Source organism: Ovis canadensis, chromosome 11, assembly GCF_042477335.2.
Source record: "Ovis canadensis isolate MfBH-ARS-UI-01 breed Bighorn chromosome 11, ARS-UI_OviCan_v2, whole genome shotgun sequence".
NCBI classification, from domain to species: Eukaryota; Metazoa; Chordata; class Mammalia; order Artiodactyla; family Bovidae; genus Ovis; species Ovis canadensis.
In genome coordinates this window covers 52,150,095-52,170,699 of record NC_091255.1, presented here as the reverse complement: position 1 = coordinate 52,170,699, position 20,605 = coordinate 52,150,095, and the positions used below count along the sequence as shown (strand labels likewise).

The following is a 20,605-nucleotide window of genomic DNA, read 5'->3' as shown; positions in this document are numbered from 1 at the left end:
CCTGGCCTCACTGGTCCATCTCCTTACGGCCAGGGACCCTATGTGGCAGCCTTTCAGGAAAGAAAAAGAAGCGAATGATGTATTTGACCACCAAGAATGCAGGTGGGTGTTGGGCGCCCCTTTCTCCCTGTCCGCTTCTAATGCCCTCTTTTCCCCATCAATAACTGGTGCATCTCTTGGTTCTGAGACTGCCAGTCCTGTCCCTAAGCCCTGCCTGGTTTCTCCCTGCTGCGTTGGCCCCAGCCCTCTTACTCTCAGCCTCCCTGAGAGCCCAACCGCACCCCCTCCATCTGATGAGCAGTGCCATCTCCCTGTGTCCAGAGTTTGACCGTCATGAGCTGCTCATTTATGAGGAGGTGGCCCGCATGCCCCCCTTCCGCCGGAAAACCCTGGTGCTGATTGGGGCTCAGGGCGTGGGCCGCCGCAGCCTGAAGAACAAACTCATCATGTGGGATCCAGATCGCTACGGCACCACAGTGCCCTGTGAGTGGGAACCGGGTCCTGCTTGGTAGGGGGTTGGGGGCGAGGGAGCAGGGGCTGCCCTGGGGGCCAGGGCTGGTCCTCTAAATGGGCATCTGCCCTAGGTGAAGTGATACCTTTGGGCGAGGTGTAGGGTGTGCGCCCTCTATGGGTGAGTGTGGGAACTGCAGGCTGGGAGGGCGCAGAGAGCTGTCTCAGGACCCATTGGCCAGGTGGACGTTGCTAGCCTTGCCTCCTCTTCCCTCACGTTTCACTTGCTGAAAGCCCATAGTGAAACAGAGCTATGAGCTGTGCATGGGCTTGTATAAGACAGGGCTTCTTGGTGACAGAGGCAGCTGGGGTATGAAAGCTCCTGGCTCCTAGAGGCAGGAACCTGAGTGCTGACCCCAGGTGTGCTTGGCCTTGCTGTGTGGCTTTGGGCTGCATATTGCCCTCTCTGGGCTTCAGCTCTGCATCTATGAACAGTGGGTTAGAGCAGTGATCTCTGCAGGTCCTCTCAATATGGACATCTTGAGTCTGTAGGTGCCAGTGCTGAGGGCTAGGGGCAGGTGTGCAAGAGGGCACAGGGGTTCTTGGCTCTCAGAGAACACGAGCCCTTATGTCTGAGATGATGCATCCTGCCTGTGCCCATCGGCCCCTCCTTCCCCCTAGACACATCCCGGAGGCCCAAGGACTCAGAACGGGAAGGCCAGGGTTACAGCTTTGTGTCCCGTGCGGAGATGGAGGCCGATATCCGTGCTGGGCGATACCTGGAACATGGTGAATACGAGGGCAACCTGTACGGCACACGTATCGACTCCATCCGGGGTGTGGTGGCTGCTGGCCGGGTGTGCGTGCTGGATGTCAACCCCCAGGTACTGCTGGCCCGCTCCTTCCCAGCCTGCTCAGTATCTCTCTGGGTACTCTGCTTGCCCCCAGTATTTCCCCATATATTTCCACACATCCTAGTATAACCCCTCAATTACTGCTAGGGCCACAGCCCACCCAGAACCCCTTTCTCAGCCTCCTGCACCCCCACTCTTCTAGTTTCCTCCAGTTCACCCCATCCCAGCCACCAGCCAGCTGTTCTTCATTCACTCCCAGGTTTCATGTTCTAGAAGCCCAGGTACCTCATTCTCCTCTGTTCCTAGGTACCTGTCCTCACCCCATCACCCCAGATGTACATGGGGATATACTCCTGGCCCTCCTCTTCTGCAGGCAGTAAAGGTGCTGAGAACAGCTGAGTTTGTCCCTTATGTGGTGTTCATCGAGGCCCCTGACTTTGAGACACTGCGGGCCATGAACCGGGCGGCGCTGGAGAGTGGAGTGTCCACCAAGCAGCTCACGGTGAGGGCCTGAGGTATGGTGGGAGGGGCCTAGTGGCTGCCTGGGAGTAGGGGCCAGCCAGAGCTGAGGAAGAGAAGGAGATGGTGTCTGCAAGGGGAGAGGCGCCCACCCAAGGCACCCACCCAGTGAGGTAGGACTAACAATTCTCACTTTATAAGTGTGGACATGGAGGTCTGAGCAAGGAAATGAAGGGACGCAGCTAGTCCGGGGCACGGGAGCTTCTGCCAGGCCCTGCCCAGTCCACTTTGTGGGAACAGAAGGCTGACTCTAGGGAGCCCAGAGGGCCGGAGGGCAGAGGTGGGCTGTTGACAGCTGGGGAAAAGGCTGAAGGGAGGGAGGAAGCTAGAGACTGGAAGGCTGGCTGGAGGGACCAGGTAGCATCAGGGAGGAGGCTGTGCATGGAGGAGAGGCTTCAAGTCAGGTGTTGCACGACTCCGGGGCACCCTTCAGCTCCCAGGGACCCCTGAGAACAGTCTTCCTCTTCAGGTGCAGGGTTTGCAGAGTTGAACCCAGGGGTCCCTCTGCTGGCCATATCTAGTACTGCAGCTCCCAGACTCAGTTTGGAGCACTATGCAGGCCCAGGAGCAAGGTCTGGGCTGGGCTCCCCAGGGCTGCAGCACCAAGCCCCTGCCCCGCCTCCACCGCCGGACACAAGCAAGGCCTACTGGAGCCCCTCAGACAAAGCTGGGCCAGTCCTTGAGCTCCTGCCTGGGGTTATTTAAGTCAGTATTCAAGTTCTCCTCCCACCTCTGCCCCACCAACTTGGATTGGGTCTGGGACCAGGTTTGTCCTGGGCCACACAGGGATGTGCCCTTCAGGCTGCCTAGGTAAGGGGGCCTAGTCAGACTGAAGGGAGGACTGGTTTTGGAGTCAGGCAGACCCTGTGCGGCCACTGGCTGTCTGTGTGGCCTCTGTGTGTCTGAGTTTTCTCTGTTTAAATTGGAATAATTAGTTCTACTTGCAGAGCTGTAGTGAAGATTATGCAAGTTACAAGTGTTCAGTGTTGCACTTGTCACTTCCTGAAGGTTATGTCCTTCCTTCCTTCTACCCACCTGTCTGTCCATGGTTACAGGAGAGCTGCCATGGGGCATGCAGGGAGGAGCTGCTGTCTCCCAAGCCAGGGGCTCTGAGCCTCAGTGGTTGGTACTTTGGGCTCTGGGGAAGGGCCTAGATGATACAGGCTCTGGGTCCCCTACGTTGGGGGGGGGGGGTGTCTGGGAGACACTGACGGGTGGTAGGCCTGCTTGTGCTGGCAGGAGGCGGACCTGAGGCGGACAGTGGAGGAGAGCAGCCGCATCCAGAGGGGCTATGGGCACTACTTCGACCTCTGCCTGGTCAACAGCAACCTGGAGAGGACCTTCCGTGAGCTCCAGGCCGCCATGGAGAAGCTGCGCACGGAGCCCCAGTGGGTGCCTGTCAGCTGGGTGTACTGAGCCTGTTCACCTGGACCTCCGCTCTCTGGGTCATAACCAAACCCTGAATCCGTCCCCTTCTCACCCGTGACCCCCAGCCCCCATCCTCAGCTCCTGTCCCTGGCTCTCTGGCTCTCCCTGGGTCTCGGCCCTTCATCTGGCTTCAGCGCAGAGGCGAGTACTGCCAGGGAGGTGGGTGTTCATGGGGTACCCCTGTGCCCAGGTGCTGCCCACTCCCTTCATCCATTGGCCACCAGATGTCCCTCTCTGGGGGCCAGACCGTGCCCAGGAGGGTGTCAGAGTCACCTCCGTAATGCTCAGTCCAGAGGAGAGAAAAGCTACTTTGGGACCACACGTGGTCGTAGGTACACTGCCTGCCCCTCTCCCACCAGTCCCCTCTCCAATCACTTTTCCTCCTCCGGACTGGCCCCACCCCTCCCCATTCCTAGGCTCCTCCTACTTCTCACCCCTGCAGCCTAGGAGCCGGTCTTAGGCTGGTTCCCTGTGACCAAGGGGAGTACATGACTCCCTGGCAACCAGGCAGGCCCGGGTGGGGGTGCCATCCTGGTGCCATCCCAAAGGTTGAAGGAGCCGAAGCACCAGCTAGTTGCCACAGCCAGGGACCCGTGCAGCTCTCAGCCCCCTCGGAACGGGGCTGGGTCCCTGTCCTTCCCTCATCCACAGCTTTTCACTGCCGAAGTCTCTCCACGGACTTCTCCAAGGTGACCCTGACAGGGCAGCTCTTGCTCCCTGCAGGGCAAGGCTGGCAGGGGCCATGGGCCCCTGGGGTGGGTTGGAGGCCAAGCCCTGTGAGGAGAGGAGCCTGCAACTTGTGACGGGAGAACTCGCAGCCCTCCGTGGCCCGTGGCTGGGGTATGTCCGGGCCCCCTGTCCGTCGTTGCTGTCCATTTTGGTCTCTCTGGCCGGGTCCAGGTGGCATGAGGGCTGCCTGAGGGCTGAGGCGGGGTGAGGGCCGGGCCATGCGGTGTGGGCTCGGAGGACATTCGTGCCCCAGCAGGCTCCCTGCGTGACTCCAGGGGGCGCCATTCCCCCTGTAGTCTGCGGCTTCTGTTTCGCCTTGCGGCGGTGTCTGGTCTGTTTCCGCCACTGGTGTGTGTGTGTGTGTCACGCTTTGTTTTGGGAAAGGGAGAAGCAAAAGGTAGTTTTGCTTTGGAGGTTACTCTCTGGGGGCCCCCCTTTTTGGGGCTCACCATCAGCCCCCATTTCTTATGAGACGCTTATCCCGGATTCCAGAGGCTTGGCCTCCTGATCCTAAATGCTTGCCCTCCAGTCCTTGGGAGGGCGATTGTGTAAAATAGGAGAATCCCTTTTAAGAAAAGAATGCTGTCCTCGACTTCCCCCGGCATCTCATCCCTCATCCTTCTCTGTGACCTTTCCTGGGGTGAACCTGTCCTTGGAGGGGACCTCCCCCACTATCCCTACCCCCAGCCTTTGTGCTCCCCAGTTCTTCTGAGTGTCTAGTCTGTCTTCGCTGCAGTGTCAGCCCAAGCTGGCCCCTGAACCACTGTGTGCCCATTTCTTAGGGAAGGGGAGGGAGAAGAAACAGAATATTTATTACAAAGTTAGAAATATATTTATTATATTAGGGATCTCATTTGCATTTGCCTAGGTATACAAGTGAGATGTGCCGGTCAAGCCTGCTCCCATCTCATTTGCATAGCTCTGCATCCACTATGCACCTCTGCTTTCCTCTTTTCCCGTAGTCAGCGGTTCTTTTAATTTATCCTCCATTAGCTCTTCCTTGCTTCCCCCTCACCCTTAGCCCAAGGAGACTGGGAGTGGGAGGAAAATGGGTGTTCTCCTGCTGGCCTGGGGCCATGGTGCCCTTTGTCCATCCATCCCCACCTCACCCAGAAGACTTGGGAATAGAGGCAGCCACCCCCCTCCCTTTGGTAACGCTCCAGAGCACCCTGATTAGAAGACCATCCTCTTGAATGGGAATGGGCACTGGACATCATGCCCAGGAGCTGGTACCTGGTTCTTCAGGGTGAATCTCCATCTTCACCTCTGGTGACACCCGAGGGTCAGGGCTGGGCCCCTCCTTTCCTGTCTCCATCCCTCTCTGAACAGCTTCCTTCCTCCCCTGCCTCAGCCCCTCTTGAGGGACCAGGGCTGGGTTGGAACAGGTGTGTGTGCTCCTCCTCCCCCCTCCCACTGTGGACACTTGTATTGAGGAACCTCAGGATAATGAGGACCCCGTCCGCCTGTCCATACCCAGTCCCAGCCCAGCTATCCTTCCCCGTCCCATCCCTCAGCCATCTAATTCCCGAGCTTTCTCTCTGACTGGTTTTCTTTCCTTTGATTAAATGTGAAAGCAAAGGTTCGAGGCTCTGTCTGTCTTTTGTTGGGATCAAGTGGATGGCTTCGGGAAAGGTGTAGAGTTGGGGGAGCGCAGCATAGATGATTCTGGAATGGAAGCTGGAGTGACATGTCTTGTGTTCTGTGATGTCCCACTGTTCCACACTCCCCAGCCCCAGAAGATGCTCTTGTTAAAGGCTTGTATCCAGGAGTCTATGAGCATCCATGAGGGCTGGGGAACTCAGGGAATCCATAGCTAATCCACTCAGCTTTACCCAGGACTAGCTGTGTGGTCTTAGGCAGGTTCTTCTCCTCCTCTGGACCTCAGGTTCATCCTCTGTAAGGTGTCATGGCTTCTCCCGGGGTAATGCTAGGATTGGTTCTAGGTGCTCAGCAGTAGGGGCCATAGAGAGTGGTTGAAATATCATCCCACACAACCCAGCAAAAAAAAAAAAAAAAAAATATCATCCCAGTGTCTCCATGGGTGTGTGGTTGAGGGGTCAGCTTCCTTCCCACCTGAGTTCCTCAGGGGATCCCAGGATGCTCACTGAACATTTTCAAGAAGGGCTTTGGCTGTTCCCTTCTATGACAACCAAATGTTGAACTGGCTCCCTTCCTTTGATATCTCCAAAGCATCCACTCACCCAGGGACTAGTGTGGGGACAGCTTGACTGGTGATTTGGAGGCAGCCATGGGGCCTCACGTCACCCACCTAACAGCTCTGACGAGAACTGAGAACCGAATAGTAAACACGCCAGTTCCAAAATGTCCGTTGACCATTGCCAGCTCAGGGAATGTTTTCTTAGCCAACTTTTCCTCCTTGGGTCCTCCCTTCATGTCGCTGGTCCCTCTCCTGCTTCTTTCTCTCACTGTGGACAAACTTCATCCCATCTCCTGGGGCACCCCTGGAAACTCAGTCCTTTACTATACCAGCAACTCTGCACTTGTATTCCTCTCCACCTCAGTGGTTCTCAGCACTGGCTACCCATAAAAATTGCCTGGAGAGTTAAAAAACAAAAAAAAAAACAAAAAAACCACAATTGTTTGGATGCCAGTCCAGAGCAATTAAATCAGAAATTCAAGAAAGGCTATCAGCTGTAACTAACAATCAGAACATCACAGCTTAATAGTTTAACAACTTTATTATTCCTTTCTTGTCCACATCACATCTGATGGAAATGGGGTGGCACTCCTAACAATGATTCAGGGATCTAGTCTCCTGGGTTATTACAAGGGAAGCTGGGAAATGTAGTCTTTCTCAGTGCTCTGGAAGAGGAAACAGGGTCTAACCAGCCTCTCTGAGGCTGAGAGTGGAACCTGGGATGCAGTATGTTTTAAAGTGCCCCAAGTGATTCTAAGTGAAAGTGTTAGCTGCCCAGATGTATCCGACTCTTTGCAACCCTGTGGACTGTAGTCAGGCTCCTCTCTGTCCATGGGATTTTCCAGCCAAGAATACTGGAGTGGGTTGCCATTTAGTGATTATAATGTGTAGCCAAATCTGCCAGCTGCTGCCCGTCTATTTTGCCCATACCCTTCAGGTGGAGGGAATTTCCTTTTAGCTCCAAATTGGCACCAAAGTATTTTCCTAATAAAGACAGTTGAATTTCTTTCTTTTTTTTTTTAAGTCGCTCAGTCATGTCGACTCTTTGTGACCCCATGGACTGTATAGTCCATGGAATTCTCTAGGCCAGAATACTGGAGTGGGTAGCCTTTTCCTTCTCCAGGGGAACTTCCCAACCCAGAGAGCGAACCCAGGTCTTCCACATTGCAGCCAGATTCTTTACCAGCTGAACCACAAGGGAAGCCTGACAGTTGAATTTCTAAAGGGAATTCTGCTGCCAGTTTTTTTTTTTAATCCTTTTCCCCTCTTGGCACAGTAGCCTGTGCTTCGAAGGGAAGAAAGGATTCTTATCATATCGTGTGCTATGCTCAGTTGTTCAGTTGTGTTCAACTCTTTGCAACCCCACAGACTGTAAACTTCCAGGCTCCTCTCTCCATGGGATTTTCCAGGGAAAAATACTGGAGCGGATTGCCATTTCCTACTACAGGGGATCTTCCTGACCCAGGGATTGAACTGGTATCTCTTGTGTCTCCTGCATTTGCAGGTGGATTCCTTACCACCAGCACCACCTGGGAAATTCATAATCATTATAACTAGGCTCAAACACATCTTCATTAATCAAAAAAGGAACCATTACATCCAACACATTTTTGCCAAAGAGAAATAAGTTTATTTATTCCTGTTGCATTAAACTCCCTACTTCCGGATTCAGTGAACTCTTGGAAAGTATTTCCTGCCTCCTGCTGGTTGTGGAAATGTTTTCCCTGCAAAAAGTTGTCAAAATGCTTGAAGAAATGGTAGTCGGTTGGTGAAAAGTCAGGTAAGTATGGCGAATGAGGCAAAACTTCATAGGCCAATTAGTTCAACTTTTGAAGTTTTGGTTATGCAGTGTGTGGTCAGGTGTTGTTGTGGAGAATTGGGCCCATTCTGTTGCCCACGGCCAGCTGCAGGCATTGAAGTTTTCAGCGCATCTCATTGATTGGCTGAGCATACTTCTCAGATGTAATGGTTTCACCGAGATTCAGAAGCTGTAGTGGATCAGATAGGCAGCAGACCACTAAACAGTGACTATGACTTTTTTGATGCAAGTTTGGCTTTGGGAAGTGCTTTGGAGCTTCTTCTCAGTCCAGCCAGTGAGCTGGTCATCAGCAGTTATCATATAAAATCCACTTTTCATTGCACATCACAATCCAATTGAGAAATGGTTTGTTGCAAAGAGTAAGAGAAGACAACACTTCAAAATGACCATTTTTTTGATTTTTAGTCACCTCATGAGGCATCCACTTATGGAGCTTTTTCACCTTTTCAATTTGCTTCGAATGCCAAACGACCAAAGAACAGTCGACGCTGAATTCTTTGACAACTTCTCGTGTAGTTGTAAGAGGATCAGCTTCGATGATCTTCTCAATTGGTCGTTGCCAACTTCTGATGACTGGGCGCTGCGATCTTCATCTTCAAGGCTCTTGCCTCCTTTGCCAAACTTCTTGAGCCGTCACTGCACTGTACATTCATTAGCAGTTCCTGGCTCAAGTGCTTTGTTGATGTTGCTTGTTGTCTCTGAGGCTCTGTGACCCAGTTTGAACTCAGATAAGATTTCCTGAATTTGTTTTTTGTCTCACATCATTCCTCTAGCCTAAAACAAATGTAAAATAAACAGCAAGTAATGTCATTAGCAAAAAAAAAAAAAAAAGACCCACAAAATGGGAAATGCACATTAAAATGATGTGTAACATAACCACATTTATTCAAGAATGCATTTCAATGTCAAACAGCAGCAAAGTTCAGCAATGCAAATCCACAATTATTTTTGCACCAACCTAATCGTAAGGAATGTTTCAAGATACTCTCTAATTTTTTTTTCTTAGTCTTGCTTGTTTATTCTAGAAGAGGAAGCTCCAGGTTCATTTTGTCAGAGTATTCCTTCTTCCAAGTGGGATCTTAACTGCTGCTGCTGCTAAGTCGCTTCAGTCATGTCCGACTCTGTGCGACCCCAAAGACAGGAGCCCACCAGGCTTCCCCATCCCTGGGATTCTCCAGGCAAGAACACTGGAGTGGGTTGCCATTTCCTTCTCCAATGCATGAAAGTGAAAAGTGAAAGTGAAGTTGCTCAGTCGTGTCCGGCTCTTCACGACCCCGTGGACTGCAGCCTACCAGGCTCCTCCATACATGGATTTTTCAGGCAAGAGTACTGGAGTGGGGTGCCATTGCCTTCTCCAATCTTAACTGGAATTGCATTAAAATAATCCACAATGACAAACCTAGACAGGGTATTAAAAAGCAGAGATGTGACTTTACTGACAAACACCCTTGTAGTCAAAGCTATGGTTTTTCCAATAGTCATGTACGGATGTGAGAGGTGGACCATAAAGAAGGCTGAGAGCCAAAGAATTGATGCTTTCAAATTGTGGTGCTGGAGAAGACTCTTGAGGGTCCCTTAGACAACAAGGAGACCAAACCAGTCAATCCTAAAGAAATCAACTCTGAATACTCATTGGAAGGGCTGGTGCTGAAGCTGAAGCTTCAATACTTTGGCCACCTGATGTGAAGAGCTGATTCATTGGAAAAGACCTTGGTGCTGGGAAAGACTGAAGGCAAAAGGAGAAGGGGGTGGCAGAGGAAGAGATGGTTAGATAGCATCCCTGACTCAATGGACATGAATTTGAGCAAACTCCAGGAGATGGTGGAGGACAGAGGGACCTGGCGTGCTGCAGCCCACGGGGTCTCAAAGAGCCAGACATAACTTAGTGACTGAACAACAATCTAGCAGGAATTAGGGCTCTTTAATCTTGCCATCCAGGACTGTGTTCTGCCTCTCCACATATTCAGGCCTCCCTCTAGCCCAGGGTCGCCAGCGGCCTGTCTGCTAGGCAATGCTGTTTAGATCGGCGTGTTTCCAGGCAGTGGCAATGTGATAAAAAGGACAACATGGTGACTTTCTTATTAAAGGAAATTCATTCCTCTCAAAGAACTGCCATTTTGGGAATTCTCTGGTTGTCCAGAGAATCTGCCTGCAGTGCAGGAGACCCAAGTTCAATCCCTGGGTCATGAAGATCCCCTGGAGAAGGAAATGGCAACCCATCCTAGTATCCTTGCCTGGAAAACCCCATGGACAGAGGAGCCTGGTGGGCTGCAGTCCATGGGGTCGCAAAGAGTTGAGCATGACTTAGCGACTAACACTTCACTGGTTGTCCAGTGATTAGGACTCGGTGGCCTCACGGCCACGGGTCTGGGCTCAACCGCTGGTGGGAGAATTAAGGTCCCACCAGCCTCACTGTGTGTCCAGAGAAGCAACAACAACACAAACTGCCCTTTGTCTCAAGATTCTCTCTCCTCTCCCTACTCTTTGGGGTTAAAATGGTCTTCCTTTTATAAAAGGGCTCTGACATTAGAATTTTTTTAGAAGTTCCTCCACCAGGAAAGTCCCTAGAATTATTTTCTTATTTCTGAATGCTCAAGTTGATAATGTATATTTTGGAAGTTTTGCTGATCTGTGAAATCTCAAAGTTTGAATTAGATTCCTTGCTAGGTTTAGTTATATATGTGTCCTGCGTTTTGCTGAGTATTTTGCACTGGGGTTGCTATTGTGCAAGACTTTCCCCCCTATTATACCTTCTAATAAATTATCCAGTTCCTTTAAAAATTATAGCATGAACGTTAAGTCCAGTGGTCACCCATTATCTGTGGGGGATACGTTCCAAGACCCCCAGTGGATGCCTGCAACTGTGATAGTATTGAACCCTATATATACTATTTTTTCCTATATATACTTACCTATGGTAAAGTTCAAGTTATAAGTTAGGCACAGTAAGAGATCAACAACAATAATAATAAAGTAAAATGATTTTATCAGTGTACTGTAATAAATGTCCATTCTGATTCTGTAGATCTTGCGTGGGACCAGAGATTTTGCATATCTAAACAGTTCCTGGTCACGCCCATGTGCTACTCTTCATGGAACACATGTGAATTAGCAAGTGTTCAAAGCAGAGGGTCTCAAACTCAGCATGTTAAAAACCACTTTGGGAAGTTGTACTCATCCTAATGGGCCTCCCAAGTGGCTCAGCGGTAAAGAACCTGCCTGCCAATGCAGGAGACACAGATTTGATTCCTGGTTTGGGAAGATCCCCCAGGGAAGGAAATGGCAGCCCACTCCAGTATTCTTGCCTGGGAAGTCCCATGGACAGAGGGCTATAGTCCATGGAGTTGCAAAAGAGTCAGATACACCTTAGTGACTTAACAACAACTGTAATAAAAGTTATGTGAATGTGATCTCTCATATACATAAAATATCTTATTGTATTAATTTAATGCCTTTTCCATCTTAACTGAGCACTTATCACGCAGTGTAGCCATAACTTTTGTACTTTGAGGTGCAAGAGCAAAGCTGGAATATATTTCTTTTTCCTTCTTCACAATCTCTGGGATAGAAGGTTCATCTTAGCAACCACAGTGTTTGTTTTTTTTCTTTCCTTTTAAAGTTGAGCACATTCACCTTTTCACTTAAAGGAAGCATTAATGTTTTACAGCTTCTCTGTGGCAAACCTGAATAACCAGCATCACTTCTCTGATGCTTTGGGGTGATTTGGAGAAAAATAAACACAAGCAATGTGGTAGCAAGACAGTCGATCTAGTTTAGAAGGCTACTTAATGACTATCAGCTAAGATACTCTGGGACAGGCATCATCACTCTTCTCAAAATGGCATGCAATTGAAAACTTGAAGATTGTTTATTTCTGGAGCTTCCCATTTAATATTTTTGGACCATGGTTGACCACAGGTAATCAAAACCATGGATAAGGTTGGGGTGGATGTATTCATTCAACAACCATCTAATGAGAACCATTGATCAAGACAGGGTCCCTACATCCAGAGGCCCAGAGTCTAAGGCAGTGGATAGGAAGAAGGTCCTGATTAGCACTCTGTAATGAGAAGCTGTTATGGGAGCACCAAGAAATGGCTACTCAATCAACCCATGGGGGCATCAAAAAGCATTTCCAAGAGGTGCTGATGCTGGAGTGAACTCTTAAACATACGGGGATGTTTACTAAGTGAATGAATGAATGCTTGTACCCTGGAAAAGGATAAGTATTTTGGTATTTTTGATATTGAATTTCTTCTACTCCAGAATCCTGGCTCCGAGTGTGTATGCACATATGTGAGGGGAGGATGGTGGTCCTGGAGTTTTTGCTTAAGGCACAGGTCACTGAACTGATTCCCCTCTACCTTCCAGTCACAAACGTCCCAGTTAGGGAGTGTCCCTCCCCGTTTGTCAGTCCACCCTGGTTTGGGGCCAGACTTAAGATACCCAGACTTCCTGGATTAAGATACTGCCCCTCTTATGGCCTGTTGGGGTTAAGGTGTGTCTCCATATACTTACTTAATGCAGAAGATGAAGCTGTGTTCTTCTAAGAGAGACAGTGGGAAGAAATGAGACTACCCATAAACCAACCCCTGAAATGTTATACTGCCTTCAGCTCTCGTTTCTTCTCTGCTACATGGGGTCCTGGGCCAGTGGATCCACAGCCGCAGTTACCCTGTGTGCTTCAGTTATACTTTAAGACTCCCAAACCCTATCTGCAACTGCTCATGAGACATATCTCCACGTACATGAACTTCTTTTTTTTCTTTTTGTCGGCTGTGCCGAGTGGCATGTGAAATCTTACTTCCCCGACCAGGGATTGTACTCATGCCCCCTTCATTGAGAGTGTGGAGTCTTGACCACCGGACCTCCAGGAAAGTCCCTGGAAGAACTTTAGAATTTCTAAGTCCCTTAGAAAATTTCCAAGACCCAAAGCCACAGTTTCAAGTGCCTGCTGTTCACTTTCTCTGTGACCCTCCAAGAACCCCATCCACTCCATCTGGACTCTGTGGTCATTGTTTATATGGTTTCTGGCTTCCCCATAACTAAGAGTTCCTAGAGGGCAGAGGCCAGGCTTTCTTGTCCTTTGGCACAAAGCCTTAATATATACAATTATAATCAAGCGAAAACCATTTCTTTGAACAAATAAAAACAATCGGCTGACATCTGTAGACATTTTCTTCCCTTAAATATTTATGAGTTGGGCAATGATCTCTGTCCTTTTGAACAGGAAAGGGTTTTATAACATGCAGTGTGATGTCTCTCTTTTACAGGGAGGAAGTAGACCCGGGGTGTGTAAGTTCTGAATTCTGAAACTGGTTAGGAACAGAGACTTCATTATTTTTATTACCATATAACTTAATAAAACTTCAGCATAAATTCATGAAGAAGGACTTAGAAACACCTTGAAGTATGACCTTTCTGGGACAACACAAAAGGATAAAGTTACATTTGGCCCAAGTTAGGTAAACTTTAACGGCACATACAAACACTCCCAGCTACATCCCCACACCAGGGAGGGGTCCAGTCAACTAGAGAGATGTTTCAATCTACTTGTTCATTTCAATAATGACTGTAATAGTTATGAATAACAATAGCCATTTTCAGGACTTCAGCCATGAGTGAATTAGAAAAATTATTCTAGGCTAAGGAATCAAGCAGAAAAGCCATCAGGAAGGGAGCCCTGGGGGGAGGTGTATGGACAGTTGCCTGAAGATGGAGCTGACGATTAAGAGGGTTCATTGAACCCACTTAACCAAGGACATCTTTCAGTTGGCAGGAGTCTAGCTCGTGGGAGCAGCGGAATGTCCTCGAAAAATGCCATCCTGGAGCCGCAGTGCACTGTGGGGACCAAATATGCCAGGTGTGAGGCATGAGTGTACACCTCTGACCACCGTCCCCAACCAAGGAGTAGGCAGTATCTGGGTGTTCATATTTGTCTCCTCTCTTATTTCATGTGTGCAAGTCTTGGCACAGTGCCTGACAATTTCACAAATAATCTGAGTGTTTCAGCCTGCTCCCACCCATTTTTATTTTTATCGGGGCTTGGTTTCCCTTCCAGAAAGAGGTCTTCCTTTCTCTCTGCTGTTTCCCATAAACCTGCCCTCATGCTGTGTAGTATTAGTACTCAAGTGTTGGTTTGTGGACCATTTCACTGGCAGCAAGATGAGAAAATTAAGAACAAAAGGAAAGTTTATCATTAAGCTGAATATATCTACTTTTAAGGATTATCCTTTACTGTGTTGTGGTGATTATGAATTTTATTTCATCACACACTAATGTTAAGAAACACTGCATTATTTTTCTAACCTGAATAAAATCTTTCCCTGAATCCCTGCTCATCAGAGTGGAAAGAAATGAGATCTCAACCCTATTTTGGAGAGTTTCTTCACTTTCCTAGAGTTGCACAAAAATTAAAGGACCTTACGTGGTGCCTGGAAAATGAGTCAGGGTTTTAGTTCAGGTGGAGTGAATAAGGTACCTAGTGCTTTTATTTATTTATTTAATTTTTAAATTTTAGAGTGCTCTTTATTTTGACACTTACAGGGCATGGCTAAGGCACGTTCACAAGCATTTGTTAGAAGTTATGTGCAAAACAAATTCTCTTGGGACTTCCCTGGTGGCCCAATGGTAAAGAATCCCCCTTCTAATGCATTGGACATGGGTTCAATCCCTGGTACGGGAACTGAGAACTAAGATCCCACATGCCTTGGGGCAACAAAGCCCACATGCTACAACGAAGACCCAGCACAGCAAACAAAAAATAACCTTCTCTCACTCTCCAGCTGCTCTTCCTTCCCTTTGTACTTGCTGCTACAGACTGGTCCCTACCTATCTTCATGGGTTTCCCAGTGGCTCAGTGGTCAAGAACCTGCCGGCAATGCAGGAGAGGCAGGTTTGATTTCTGGGTTCGCAAGATCCCCTGGAGGAGGAAATGGCAACTCATTCCAGTATTCTTGCCTGGGAAATCCCATTGACAGAAGAGCTACAGTCCAAGGGGTCACAAAGAGTCAGACATGACTCATCATGTACACTTCTGCATGTATCTTCATATCTACAAATCCTCAGTTGTTTTGAAAATACAGACAAGGTTTTAGGGATCTGCTTCAAAATATGAATTAAGCTTCTATGCCCTAAATCACTAAGACATCAAAACTCAGGGGAGCCTTATGCTTTTAAACAATGAGATCCAATGTGAAACAATTTTCATTGCATTGCTGGGACTTGTGGGAAGGGAAATCTCAAAGAGGCCACAAAACAAAACAATCCTCTTGGGCATGGTGAATGGACAGGAAAGGTGGAGTTGTGCTAAAGGCAAATGCCAATATTAGCATCACATTTGGTAAGTTAGATATTAACCCAGGGTCAAGGTAAGGCAACCTAAGATTCTGGTATGTTAGGGACCTGGTCCCAAGTTGCTATCCTATTCTGGACCTCTCTGGACAGAAGCAAATGCAAATTGTTTCTGGAAGAAAGTATCCTCAATTTCAGCCTCCAGATTTTCCATAGGTTCATCCAAACACAAGCTCAACAACGTGAGATCACAAAACACAGAGAAACAGACCACCATGCGCAACAGTCAAGATAAACAATATATTTATAGGTCCAAGGACTTCTGATATTAGCCACAAAATGTAAACTAACCACATGTGTGTAAATGTTTAATGAAATAAAAGATGGCATTATAAAAATTAACAAGCAACAAGACACTAGAATGGTCAATTTTGAAAGAGAACCATCCAGAACTTATAGAAATAAAAAAAAATACAATGATTAAAACAAAAACTAATCGGAGGGAGCTAACAGCAAATCAAACACAGCTGAAAAGAGATGAATGAATAAAAAAGCTGCTCCCTGAAGTATGGTCCTTGGATTAGCAGCATCATCACCCTGGGGACTTGTTAGAAAAGCAGACTCTCAGGCCCTATCCAAAACTACTGAATCAAATTTGAATTTTAGACACTTCCCTAGTGGTCCAGTAGCTAAGACTCCACACTCCCAATGCAAGGGTCCCAGATTCGATCCCTGGTCAGGGAACTAGGTTCCACGTGCCACAGGTAGGAGCTAACATGCCGCAACTTAAAATTCTGTGTGCCCCAATGAAGATCGAAGGTCCTGAGTGCTGCAGCTGAGACCCAGTGTAGCCAAACAAATATATATTTTTAGGGATTTTGTAGTTTAACAAGATTCTTTGGCAATTAATAGGCATTTTCAAGTTTAAGAAGTACTAAACTAGAAGATAGAGCTGAAAAAATAGAATGAATAACAGAGAGATAAGAAGGGAAATATGAGAAGGTAAAAGCAGGTATAAAGGTAAGGTCTAAAATTTTTTATCCTGATCAATGGAGACATTTTTAAAAAGAATGAAGTACAGAAAATATTTGAAGATAAATATTTTTCAAGAACAGATGAAATATATGAACTCACAGATGTAAGGATTTGTACCAAACAAGAAAAATTTGGGGACTTCCCTGGTGGCCCCTGGCCTAGCCTCTGAGCTCCCAATGCAGGGGGCCTGGGTTCAATCCCTGGTCAGGGAACTAGATCCCACATGCCACAACTAAAAAGATCCTGCATACCACAAGAAAGATCCCTGGTGTTGCAACTAAGACCCAGCTCAGCCAAACAAATAAGTAAATATACATATTTTTAAAATTTGAAGTTTGCAGCCAGGAGTAAAACTTCAGGACACCAAAAGAAATAGAAAAACAGTCTGAGAAAAAAAAAGAGCACATTGCTCAGTCTGACACCAGCAACACTTACAGCTAGAAAACCAAACAATAGTATTTCCAGAATGCCGAGAGAAAATGGCTGTAAACCTAGGACTGTATACCCAACAAAATCCTTCCAAGAATTTTGATAGAGTTTTTCAGATAAAAACTGACAGATTTTACCATTTACATGATGTTTTAAAAAGAAAAGCTAATATGTAAGAATCCAAGTTAATGTTGTTTATGTAAAATAGCGATGAGCAATAGTGTCTAGTTTGTACCTTCCCACAAAGAAAATTCTAGGCCCAGATGTCTTCACGATGATTTCTACCAAACATATAAAACATGTACCAATTATACATAAACTCTTCCAGGAAATTGAAGATGAGGGACACTTCTCAGCATTAGTTCAGTTCAGTCACTCAGTCGTGTCTGACCCTTCGTGACCCCGTGAACCGCACCATGCCAGGCCTCCCTGTCCATCACCAACTCAAACCCATGTCCGCCCAAACCCATGTCCATCGAGTCAGTGATGCTATCCAACCATCTCATCCTCTGTCGTCCCCTTCTCTTCCTGCCCTCAATCTTTCCCAGCATCAGGGTGTTTTCAAATGAGTCAGCTCTTCACATCAGGTGGCCAGAGTACTGGAGTTTCAACTTCAACATCAGTCCTTCTAATGAACACCCAGGACTGATTTCCTTTAGGATGGATTGGTCGGATCTCCTTGCAGTCCAAGGGACTCTCAAGAGTCTTCTCCAACACCGCAGTTCAAAAGCATCAATTCTTCGGCGCTCAGCTTTCTTTATAGTCCAACTCTCACATCCAAACATGACCACTGGAAAAACCATAGCCTTGACTAGACAGACCTTTGTTGGCAAAGTAACGTCTCTGCTTTTTAATACACTATCTAGGTTGGTCATAACTTTCCTTCCAAGGAGTAAGCGTCTTTTAATTTCATGGCAGCAATCACCATCTGCAGTGATTTTGGAGCACAGAAAAATCAAGTCAGCCACTGTTTCCCCATCTATTTTCCATGAAGTGATGGGACCGGATGCCATGATCTTAGTTTTCTGAATGTTGAGCTTTAAGCCAACTTGTTTACTCTCCTCTTTCATTTTCATCAAGAGGCTCTTTAGTTCTTCTTCACTTTCTGCCATAAGGGTGGTATCATCTGCATATCTGAGGTTACTGATATTTCTCCCGGCAATCTTGATTCCAGCTTGTGCTTCTTCCAGCCCAGCGTTTCTCATGAGGTACACTACATATAAGTTAAATAAGCAGGTTGACAATATACAGCCTTGACGTACTCCTTTTCCTATTTGGAACCAGTCTGTTGTTCCATGTCCAGTTCTAACTGTTGCTTCTGACCTGCATACGGGTTTCTCAAGAGGCAGGTCAGGTGGTCTGGTATTCCCATCTCTTTCAGAATTTTCCACAGTTTATTGTGATCCACAGAGTTAAAGGCTTTGGCATAGTCAATAAAGCAGAAATAGATGTTTTTCTGGAACTTTCTTGCTGTTTCCATGATCCAGCGGATGTTGGCAATTTGATCTCTGGTTCCTCTGCCTTTTCTAAAACCAGCTTGAACGTCAGAAAGTTCATGGTTCACGTATTGCTGAAGCCTGGCTTGGAGAATTTTAAGCATTACTTTACCAGCGTGTGAGATGAGTGCAATTGTGCGGTAGTTTGAGCATTCTTTGGCATTGCCTTTCTTTGGGATTGGAATGAAAACTGACCTTTTCCAATCCTGTGGCCACTGCTGAGTTTTCCAAATTTGCTGGCATATTGAGTGCAGCACTTTCACAGCATGGTCTTTCAGGATTTGAAATAGCTCAACTGGAATTCCATCACCTCCACTAGCTTTATTGATAGTGATGCTTCCTAAGGCCCACTTGACTTCACATTCCAGGATGTCTGGCTCTAGGTGAGTGATCACACCATTGTGATTATCTGGGTCGTGAAGATCCTTTTTGTACAGTTCTTCTGTGTATTCTTGCCACCTCTTCTTAATATCTTCTGTTAATATCTATTAACAGAGTGACAGCTGGTGAGGAGCTGGACTTCTTCCCCTGCCCAGGCTGGCTCTTAATATCTATCTGCTTCTGTTAGATCCCTACCATTTCTGTCCTTTATCGAGCCCATCTTTGCATGAAATGTTCCCTTGGTGTCTCTAATTTTCTTGAAGAGATCTCTAGTCTTTTTCATTCTATTGTTTTCCTCTATTTCTTTGCACTGATCACTGAGGAAGGCTTTATCTCTCCTTGCTATTCTTTGGAACTCTGCATTTAAATGAGTATATCTTTCCTTTTCTCCTTTGCTTTTCTTGTCTTTTCTTTTCACAGCTGTTTGTAAGGCCTCCTCAGACAGCCATTTTGCTGTTTTGCATTTCTTTTTCTTGGGGATGGTCTTGATTCCTGTCTCCTGTACAATGTCACGAACCTCCATCCATAGTTCATCAGGCACTCTGTCTATCAGATCTAGTCCCTTAAATCTATTTCTTACTTCCACTGTGAAGTCATAAGGGATTTGATTAAGGTCATACCTGAATGGTCTCGTGGTTTTCTCCACTTTCTTCAATTTCAGTCTGAATTTGGCAATAAGGAGGTCATGATCCGAGCCACAGTCAGCTCCCAGTCTTGTTTTTGCTGACTGTATTAAAGAATATAATCAATCTGATTTCGGTGTCAACCATCTGGTGATGTCCGTGTGTAGAGTCTTCTCTTGTGTTGTTGGAAGAAGGTGTTTGGATTCCCTGTATAACATCAATTTCCTATATATTATATATGTTCTTTTCAGATTCTTTTCCATTCTAGATTATTATAAGATATTGAACGCTGCATAGTTCCCTGTGTTATACTGTGAATCCTTGTTACCTCTTTTCTATATAGTAGTGTGTATCTGTTAATCCCAAATTCTTAATTTATCTCTCTTCACCCTTCCCCTTCTGTAACAGAAAGACTATAGAAAATCTCTTCAGGCTTCAGTGGATTAGGATCACAGCATCTCAATCTTTGTAGAAGGGTAGTTTAGGGAAGGACCTAAATCTTAAATCATTTATTTTCACCATCAATACTCTTTTTGGTGTTAAAATATTTCTCTGAAAGAAACAAATGAGATGATAAAGGATAGTTGATTATTATAGTTAATGTCCCAATTTGACAAAACAGAACATGAGCCATGTTGACATTCCCCTAATTTTTACCTCTCAGCAGGTTCCCAGGCTGGAAACTCTTCCTCTCAGGATGGGTGAACAGCGGCTTGTTGCAATTCTTTTGTTCAAGGGCCTCTCGTAGCTCACAGAGCTGAAGATTTGGGTGTACAAATATAGAACCAAGCTATATCAAGCTGAGGGACTGCAGAGTGACAGCTGGTGAGGAGCTGGACTTCCTCCCCTGCCCAGGCTGGCTCTGTGACAGTGCTGGGAGCTAGGTCAGTGTGGCAGGGTCTGTGAAGGATGCTCAAGTTTCTAATAAATCCATAGAAACTTGGAATCTTGAGGATGTCAATCCTAGGCTACCTTGGAGAGAGTTTTACCTCTGAAAGACATAAAGTCTGGGACTTCCCTGGCAGTCCAGTGGCTAAGACTCTGAGCTCCCAATGCAGGAAGCCCAGGTTTGATTCTTGGTCAGGCAACTAGATCCCACATGCCTCAACTGAACGTTTGCATGCCACAACTAAAACTCAGTGCAGCCAAATAAATAAGTAATTTTTTAAAAACATAAAATCTCTTTAGTGGAAACACTGTCTGAAAGTAGGCAAGGGGTGGGCCTGTGATGACTTGGCTGAGTCCCCACCAAAGCTCTGGCTGCTGTAGGCGACAGATTGAGAGGGCAGGAAGGTTCTTTCCCTCCTGAGAAGCCCCCGTTCTCACCAGCCTCTAGCTGAGGGATTTATCATGGGGGGGAGCCTGCTTTGGAGGAAATTTTGAGGTCTCTC

General features: G+C 47.0%; 1 protein-coding gene and 1 long non-coding RNA gene across 7 annotated transcripts in view; one reads left to right on the top strand and one right to left on the bottom strand.

Annotated features, from left to right (window-relative positions):
* The window catches only part of MPP2 (MAGUK p55 scaffold protein 2), a 46,445-nt gene extending 40,885 nt beyond the window's left edge, over positions 1-5,560 (top strand). For all 6 annotated transcript variants that reach the window (XM_069543531.1, XM_069543530.1, XM_069543533.1 and 3 more), the window contains 5 exons: positions 34-102; positions 322-483; positions 1,132-1,334; positions 1,678-1,806; positions 3,063-5,560. In XM_069543531.1, the coding sequence (XP_069399632.1) occupies positions 34-102; positions 322-483; positions 1,132-1,334; positions 1,678-1,806; positions 3,063-3,239 (740 nt within the window). In that variant the 3' untranslated portion in view covers positions 3,240-5,560. The remainder of the gene's footprint in view (positions 1-33; positions 103-321; positions 484-1,131; positions 1,335-1,677; positions 1,807-3,062) is intronic.
* Positions 5,561-7,745: 2,185 nt separating this feature from the next.
* On the bottom strand, positions 7,746-19,965 carry LOC138415230 (uncharacterized). Its single transcript, XR_011247160.1, has 2 exons — positions 19,872-19,965; positions 7,746-8,731 (listed from the first exon to the last, which is right to left on the bottom strand). It is a non-coding gene; the product is annotated as an uncharacterized lncRNA (long non-coding RNA).
* Positions 19,966-20,605: the final 640 nt, after the last annotated feature.